The sequence below is a fragment of the Miniopterus natalensis genome, chromosome 14, assembly GCF_054644295.1.
Source record: "Miniopterus natalensis isolate mMinNat1 chromosome 14, mMinNat1.hap1, whole genome shotgun sequence".
Taxonomy (NCBI): domain Eukaryota; kingdom Metazoa; phylum Chordata; class Mammalia; order Chiroptera; family Miniopteridae; genus Miniopterus; species Miniopterus natalensis.
This window is the reverse complement of record NC_142094.1, coordinates 42,961,966-42,970,637: the sequence shown is the minus strand read 5'-3', so window position 1 is coordinate 42,970,637 and position 8,672 is coordinate 42,961,966. Positions and strand designations below refer to the sequence as shown.

At 54.3% G+C, this 8,672-nt stretch overlaps 1 protein-coding gene across 2 annotated transcripts; it reads right to left on the bottom strand.

Annotated features, from left to right (window-relative positions):
• Positions 1-226: 226 nt before the first annotated feature.
• Positions 227-7,410, bottom strand: SFXN3 (sideroflexin 3). Of its 2 annotated transcripts, XM_087824513.1 has the most exons (11): positions 7,375-7,410; positions 5,986-6,149; positions 5,227-5,401; positions 4,775-4,869; positions 4,338-4,413; positions 4,090-4,175; positions 3,705-3,832; positions 3,479-3,528; positions 2,389-2,438; positions 1,864-1,911; positions 227-1,596 (listed from the first exon to the last, which is right to left on the bottom strand). In XM_087824513.1, the coding sequence occupies exons 2-11, from the start codon at positions 6,144-6,146 to the stop codon at positions 1,500-1,502; spliced, it is 966 nt and encodes a 321-aa protein (XP_087680639.1). In that variant the 5' UTR covers positions 6,147-6,149; positions 7,375-7,410; the 3' UTR covers positions 227-1,499. The 2 variants fall into 2 exon arrangements, with proteins under 2 accessions (XP_087680639.1, XP_087680638.1); XM_087824512.1 differs by lacking the exon at positions 7,375-7,410 and having other exon boundaries at positions 5,986-6,484.
• Positions 7,411-8,672: the final 1,262 nt, after the last annotated feature.

Genomic DNA, 8,672 nt, shown 5'->3' with positions numbered 1-8,672 from the left:
AAGGTGGAAGTATCTACCTACCTACATTCCCTCTCCTTTAGTACTCAAGGCACTGATGGAAGACTGATTTTCTAATCTCAGAGCGCCCTCTGCTGGGAGCTGAGGCTCCCTATAGAAGGGGAAGGAAGAGACCAAGACCCAGACTTTGTGGGGAGAGAAGGAAAGGCCACAGGCAGGAGGCTCTTCCTGGGCACTCCCGACCTGGAACCAAATGAAGACCAAGAAGTAGACAAATTCTGTTTATTGAATAACAATGGTATCATAGCTTTTATTATTGGTGGCAGCTGGTTGGGGGAGCAGGTGCGCTCTTAGGGGATCTTGCTGGGGCCTTCACCCCACCCCTTCAGCCAGAGGTCATGGGAGCCAAGGTCCAACTCTGTCCTCTTAGTTTACTAGCACACACTCCATCCCCAAACCCACTTCCCCTTTGGACCAGCCATTGATGCCAGGGCCCCTCCTCCCCTTGGGGGTAGGGGTGGGAGCAGGGCCAAGCCTTAAAAAAGAAAAGGAGCTAAGGTGGGGGTTCTGCTGAATGTCTAACAAGGGTCGAAGGAACACAAAATTCCCTGTCTTAAGACTGTACAGTTGTGGCCTTAGTTGCCCTAGAGGGTGTACTAGTTACACCCATTCATATACCTGTGGAGTTTAAGTACTGTTCCCACAGCTGTGTCCCTCTGTAAGAAGGTACAACGGGAGCTCTGAAAGAGGAATGATTCTCTGCCTTTGTGGCTTTTTGGTTGAAGGAGAGGACTGGGGTTGTAGGTTTAAATTTGAGGTTATAATGTCAGAGTGGACCAAGAAGATGCCCACATTGCAGGGGGAATGGGAAGATGGCAAGAGCAATACAGGATACTAACATTCCTTTGTTCTGGTAGAGAAGAGGAGAGGAAATGATCTATTCCAGGATGTGGGAGATAGTTTAAGCCCCCTGCCTCCCTTAGCTGACATATCTTCCTCTGCCAGCCCAGTTCCTGAATCAGCTTTGGGAGCCAGGAAGCAGAAATCTAAAGGATTCAGCCCAGTTTGGTTTGCTAGTGTCCCTCAGTCTGTCCTGAGATCCTGGGGCTTCTCATATGTCTAGAAGGAGTGAGGTGCTGTCAGAAATGACTTGGCCACTGGGACTGTCTAAGTCCCATAGCCTGGCTGGCTGGCAGGTGGCAGGAGGCCAAGAAGAGAAGCCAGATATCAGGACATCCCAGGACAGCACGTCTGCTCCTAGCTTCCAGGACAGTGTGTACACACACACATATCACATATGCATATATGAAGACACACTAGTGCAGGAGAAAGGGATTATGTGACCCTGCTCTTTGGAATCAGAGAGGAGAGAAAAAGGCTTATTGGGGTACTTCCCCAGCCTAGTGGATTGCTGGTTTCAAAGGCTACTCCCCACCAAGCCCCCTGTCCAATACCAGGCAGAAGAGAAAGTGGCAGGATGGCAAGGCTCCACTAATGCAGCAGCCCAAGGAGGTGAGGGAGGGGCCAGGGCTGACTCTCCCTCAGAGCCCCTTGTTGTAGTAGACCACTTCGATGCTGGGGTTTTGCTGATGGATCTGAGCTTTCAGCTCTGGCTCCAGCCTGCTCACATGTATGGAGCTGCAACAGAACAGCGCAGGTAGGCTTAGTGTCCCCTGAACCCAACCCCCATCAGGCTAAGGGATCACCATCCCTCCTCTTCCCAAGCTGAAGAATCTCCATTGAAGGGCAGAAGGCCCAGATTTCTGCCATTCCCCCACCCCCAGAATAAGCTGAGTACCTGCCAGGCCTCTTCCTGGAACATGCTGAAGGACCCTAACGTCAGCTGGTTCCAGAGATATGGAGACCTATCCAGAGCCCCCAGCCAAGCCCGGGGACAGCACTTACCTTCTCTGGGGGAACAGGGCACAGCACAGGGGGGTGGCAAATACCAGGCTGGGGAGAAGAGTGTTGGAAAGGTTTGTGAAGCTTTGACCTAAGGGTGTTCCCTTCCCCTACCCCACCCCATTTCTAGACACTACCCCTAGGGGTGGGGACTGATTAAAGCCAACAGTGCCATTAGTTTCTGGCTGAGGAAAGAACCTCCAGAGCAGTGACCCAGAGTTCCACAGCCAGTGAGTGAGAATCAGGAATTCAATGTGCATGAAACTTCTGGATAGTACCAAAAGGTATGTTATCGTGGCTTCCTCTTATAGATGAAGACTGTAACCCCTTCAACCAGACTCTTGACCTTCAAGGACAGGGATGAACCCCTCACACACACAGTATGCCCTATGGGTGTCCAAGACCCCTACCTTCTCAATGTATGAATGAATGATATATATATAAACACCTTAAAAGCAATAAATATCCACCCACATCCACATGGAAAGGGCACTCCCATACACCCTAGCTAACTTCCTGCACACTTACCAGAAGCCTACCAGTCCCACCTGCAGGGGTGCCCCCAGCCAGGGACGGCGCTGTGGGGAAACAGAGACAATGGAATGGCGTGTGTCCCGTCCCCCTGCTCCCACCCCATTTCACCCATCATGGCTCTATCCCATCAGTCCTGCCTTTCAGCCTCTGATACATGGCGCTTTTCTTTCTCCCAAACCCATAACAGGGTTAGGACCTTCAGAGCACCACCTTCCACTCCAGCCAGGCCTGTTTGCTGACACCCTCTCTAGTGTCCCCTCACCCATTCTGGCCTCTCAGAATTGGATGCCCTGGCACTCCCTGCCCCTCTTTCTCTTCCCTAACTTCCTCCAGGTGCTGCTTTCTTCAGGAGGCCTCCTCTGACTCTCCACTTCCTTCCTCCCATCTCAGCGGCATGAACTTGCCCCTTTCCAAACATCTCCTGCTTTGCACACCCTTCTCAATTTGCTCCAGCCACAGAAACCCCATTCTGTTACTCAAATGTGCAGAGTTGGTGTTCAATAAATACTTGTGAGTAAATGATCCAAAGAATGAGCCAGAAATCCCTGGCCGGTGCGATTCGGTTGGAGCATTGTCCTGTACACCAAAAGGTTGCCAGTTCTATTCCTGGTATGGGAGGCAACCAATTGATGTTTGTCTCTCTCTCTCCCTTTCCTCCTCTCTAAAATCAATAAAACATGTTTTGAAAAAAGACTGAGCCGGGGCTTATATTCCTGGGCCTTGCTTTCCTGTCCTGTTTGTGCATGCGTGTGTGTCTCACTGTTGTTATCTGACAGCATGAGTACAATAGCAAGTGTGACTATGATAGTTCATCCTTGGTGTGTGTCAGAGGCTCTGAGTGACACCAGTTTCCTTCAGAATAGAAACCATTTCCGTTATCTTCTGCTCCTGTTTGCTCAATGTTCCTTCACTCCAGCCCAATTCATTCTTGCTGAATGAATGAAGATGAAGGAGGCAGCACAGGCGTAGGGCAAACAAGTGGCAAATCTTAGACACAGGTCAGGCTAGAGAGGGGGTTAAGGACTGGGCACTTCTGCTCTCAGCCACCACTACTTCCAGGACAGGAGAGGTGAGAGTGACCTACCTTCAGGAAGTCTTTCTTCTCCAAAGTGTCCATGATCACAGGGGGAATGGCTGAGGGGAGAGCAGGGCAGGAAGGGAGAGATTAGAGTGACAGTCAGGACCCTAAGGAAGGGGGATCCCCCTTCATAGTTCTTCCCACTACCACCAGGAGTTCTCAAAAACCCCGAAGAACTGCACCCCCTTTCTCTCAGAGCCTCCCATGCCCCACCCAGCCACCCCTGCCTCACCCATGGCAGGAACTGCCATGCCGATTCTCGATATCACCACCTGGAAGATTCCCTGCTTGGCTGCAGTCACCGACTGACCAAGCCTCTGACCTGCCTCATCAGTCACGGGGATGCCCACCTGCAGCTCCCTGAGAAGGGAAGGGGGTGGGGGTCAGAGCACAGGCCCCAAATCCCACCCACAATGCCCCCATGGGCAGCTATTCCCTGGGGACTCCTCAGACATCCTAAGTTGAAAGGCTGGTTCTCTCATCCCAGACTCCAGTGTCAGACTGAGACTGGGCCCAGCCGCTGATGCTCAGGGAGAGGACAGAGACTGGTGTGCCCCACTAGACGATGTGCCACATGTACCCTGGGCGCACACGGGCTAGGAGTCAGAGCCACTCACCTCTGCCTCATCAGAGGGATGTTGATGCAATTTGCAGCTGCCACAGCTGCAAAGGGTACAAATCTGCCAACCAGTGGGGGCAGGTGCTGGGGGAGGAAAGATGTCACTTAGTGGCCCTGAGGGCCATGGAGTGGTGAGGAACTCTGGGAAGAGATATATGAAGCCTGTAGGCTGGTGTGGAGGGGTGATGGGGAAGGAGGCGGATAAAGGATGCCTAGGGACCAGTGGAGTGGGGGGGGTTCATTTACCTTGGTGAGGGATTTGAGGCCCAGGGCCGTGACCACAGCCCCAGTGGTGGCACTCAAGTAAGCTGTTCCCAGCTGCCTGTGGGTGGAAAAGCCAGGACACAAGTAGGGAGGTGAACAGTCCTGCACGTGGTTTTTTCCCTTCAGGGACATGCAAATCCTCAACCCATGAGGCGTGGGAGGGTGGCCCCATTGCAGAGAAACGCCTCCCATGCTCCAGTATAGACATGTCTGGAAGCCCCAACCCCTCCCCTTGAAGAAGAGTGGGGCCCTCAAAACATACACAAGAGAACCCCATGCCCTCAGGCCAGGAAAGTGGGGAGGAGGACAGGCTGAGACGAGGGCATGGAGCCACTGGCTGCACAGGCCTTCCATGAATAGGATCAAACAGGAGAGAACAATGGTGGGCAGAGAGAAGAGTCTCCAGGACGAGTTCTCACCCCACACTGATGGGAGCATCGCCACTGCGGTTGGAGTAGTTAACGATGGCATTGAAGGACTGATTCACCCACTGCCAGAACACCACAGTTGGGGTCTTCCTGAGGGAACAAAGAAACTTACTTCTTTGCCCTCTATAGTGACCCTCACCCTTGGACCCTGATAATGAAACCCCAAAGGTTATTCCCAAACCTTCAAGAGGGAGCTAGTTGATGACCCTAAATCCTGCTCTGGTGACCCTTGCATGACCCTCCCCACTTACATAAACACACCTACTGTCTCTGGGGTGGGAGGACCCCCGGGGCTGAGTTCTGAGGAATGGAAGGGATTCTAGCACAAACTCTCACCCGCCTACTATTTTCTGCCCACACCAGCCCAGAGGGGAAGCATCTGGTCATCAAGCTACATTCTAGCTTGGCCAGAGTGCTCAGGGAGGGGACACACAGCACAGGACCTGCCTGTAGAAGGTGAGCATGCAGCCGGTGATGGTCATATTCATGGGCACTTGGGCTGACATGCGGCCAATCAGGACCACCTTCTCCCCTGTGTCTGGATGGAAGGCAGAGTCGTACACATACTTGGCCCTCCACAGCTGGTCTTCGGTGAGGCCTGGAGTCACCACGCCGGCCCTGCAGAGGTTATCAGGGAAGAGACAGGCAATTCTAGGGGGCAAATATGTCCTCCCAAGCCCTGCCCACCTGGCTCAGGGGAAGTCTGGGCAGAGGACCAGGCACAGGAGCTCCTGCTCTCTGGGAGAGAATCTAATCTTCCTGGAGTGGGGAGCTCCCATTTCTATTTCCCTTCTAGCTACACAAAGAGGGGTGCCCTTGTGTTTCTGCCCAAATACTGGTGATTTCCAAAAGGTCAAAAGTGGTTAGGGGTATTGCAAGAGTTTTTCCTCCTGGAGACAAAGGCGATGCCCTCCTACCTCCTCGGGACTCAACTTGAAGCCCCTCTGTTCTTGCAGAGGGTAGCCTAGCAGTGGGACGGGTTCCTGTAGAAAGTTTGTGAGGCATAAATATCAATCCAAACACCTAAAATCTTTTGGGTTAAAGCTCTGTGCCATAGTTGTCTGTGATTCCAACAGATAGGGGCAGGGAGTAAGGAGTGGGGCAGGGTCACTCTCAAGCTTGGGGAGACAGGTGCAAAAAGGTACTATATTAATGGCAGGGAATGAGACCTGGGGTACAGGGTCAGATGGGGAAGGGGTCACCTGTAGTTCTGCACGATGATCCGGGAAGCTTCCAGCTGTGCCCCAGACAGCAGCAGATTTCGGGGATCAGTAACAGTGAAGAAGTGCCGGGCTCTGCCCAGGAAAGTGCTTTGATCCCAGCGAGGTTCCTGGATGTTGATATCTAAGGGCAACTCACCCATTTTCTGCAGGGCAGGGACCAGGGTCAGAGGACTCTAAGGAGGGGGTCCAAGGGCTCCACCTGGGGGGAGCCTTTGGTGGCCCTGCCCTGGTCCCTGGGCCTATCGCCAATCCCTTCTAAAGCTCAAGGTGACTCCAGATCAGTAAGCAACAGTGGGGGGAGGAGCTGTTTTCTAGCAGTGTCCTGGCCCAGGGACCTACTACCACTGGAGGAGACTGGGAGGTGGAGGGAGGTGGGTGGGGACAGAACGAGAAAAACAGATCTTGTGCTCTGGCCTGGTGCAGATTTTCATGAGTGAAAATTTACATGTGTGTGGTTGATGCATGAGCAGCAACTAATCCCAAGCAGCTACTCTTGTGCTCTGTATGCACAAAAATGCATATATACATTCCACATTTATGTTCATGTCAGCTTTAGGCTCCAGCTGCCCTGGGACCTGGATACAAACTCCCAAGACTGTTTGGGAAGATAGCATAAGTCATCCCCAGCCCCTGACTGGAGGAGAGCAGGAGCTCACTGGCTACCCTAGGGTTTATCTTATCCCAGATCTCAAACAAGGGACTCATTCCAGCTGTGTGTGTGTGTGTGTGTGTGTGTGTGTGTGTGTGTGTGTGTGTGTTTTCAACCCACACTGAATGGCCCAAGGCTCTTCTTGTTCCCCAGCTGGGCAGGGCTGGCACAGACAGCCACCTACTTCTTCCCCAGAGCCACCTGCCTCCAAAAAGAGGTTGGATTCTGTAAGTGCCCACTCCACCTAGCACAGAGAGGAAAGCCTGAATCAGCCGTCTGGCTGCATTGGGCAGAATCCTACAGAATGACTAATCCTCGTCAACCACACTTCCTCCCTCACAGGCAGACACACCCTCCCCTCTCTAACACACTCACACTCACATACCCACACACAGACACCATCATACACACCCTACAGAGACATACAGGGTGGACACACCCTGCACCCACTGGCCCACAAAGACCGTTACTTGCACTACACACACACACACCACAGCCCAAATAAATCAGTTGCAGACACTTGAATGTGTGACTACACAGAGCCCCACCCTGATATTTTCTCCCCAACTAACCTCTCCTCGTGCCCCATGGGCTTCCCTACAGACGGAATCCGAAATATACGGAATCCGTAAAGGACAGAGAGGCAGGCCTTCCTCTCCTACTCCCACAGCGTTCAACCCCCCACTCGCCTGACCCCAGAACCCCGCGGGAGCACTCACACTTTCCTGGGCTCCTGGCCTCTGCAGCTCTCAGACCCGCCTTACTCTGCGCGTCGCCCCCGCCTTCCCACCCATCACGTGTAACGTCAGGCGTGACGCTAACCATCAGGAGGGGCGGGGGCTACCCCTGCGCGTCCGCCTGGCGTGCCCAGGGATTGGCAGAGCCTGAGGATAGTGGGTGTCATTTGGGGCGACGCCCCCAGCCTGGGCCACCGGGATCCCGCTCCACGCTATCTCCCAGAGCCAATCCGGGCTCGGGGATCAGTCCGGGGCCGGGTCCTCAGCCAGAGCCGGGAAGGGAGGAGCCGCGGGCGCTTGCAATCCCCTGCGTGGCCTCCGGAGGCTCCCGGCCTCCGCAGCAACGGGTCTAAGGGGCCGGAGCGAACGCTTGCAGGGCGTAGGCAGGCGGGCGGCGTGCAGGGGCCATCCTCTGATGGTGCGCCCGGAGGGGCTCGGGTTACCTCCCGGCCTGTTTACGTGGTGGCTGCCTTGGCTGTGGCTTCTGCCCACTTGGCCCCCTGGGCTCCTACCCCACTTCCCACAAGCTCCTTCCTCGCAGCACCTCGGCATTCACACCCCTCACAGTCCCGTTCCTCTCGTCCTTGTGCCCCTTCTATGTCACCAATCCTTTACTCCTCCCCAGCCCCGTCCTTATTCTCCTCTGTAACTCCTAGCTTCACTAGGTCCCCAGTTTTCTTATGCCCCCAATCCCTACCCCAGCACCACAGACCTTTGCCCTGGGATGGGAAGGGACAGAAGTCTTAAGGCTCTGCCTGCATCAAGCAAATGGATCAGAAAGATTCTTCCTCCCCCTAGTGTCCTGTAACCAGCTGCCATTCCTTGCGACCTTTAACTGGGTGGCCAGAGAGACACTTTCTGACATAGAAGGAGGATGCGTGTGAAGAAAGCAGAACTCAGCCACACACACACACACACACACACACACACACACACACACACACTCACACTCACACTCACCCAGTCACAGTACAGAGCATGCCTGCCCCACACCCAGGCTCCAGTCCACCCTGGCTCACGCCCCGCTTTGCCCAGGTGACATTCCCTCACTGAGTCCTCCGGGGTGACCGCGGAGGGGTGGCAATTCCATGAGCCCTGGTAGCTGGTTTGGCCTGGAGAAGACAAGGTTCTCGGCTCCCCTGTGTTGAACCGTTAGTGGGAGGAGGGAAAGCCGAGACCCACGCCCTACGTCCGCAGTCCGGGTGGGCATCAGAATTCGAACTGGAGAGCGTAGAACCCAGCGGCCCCAGCCGAGGTGACAAACGGCTGTCTTGGGTGCT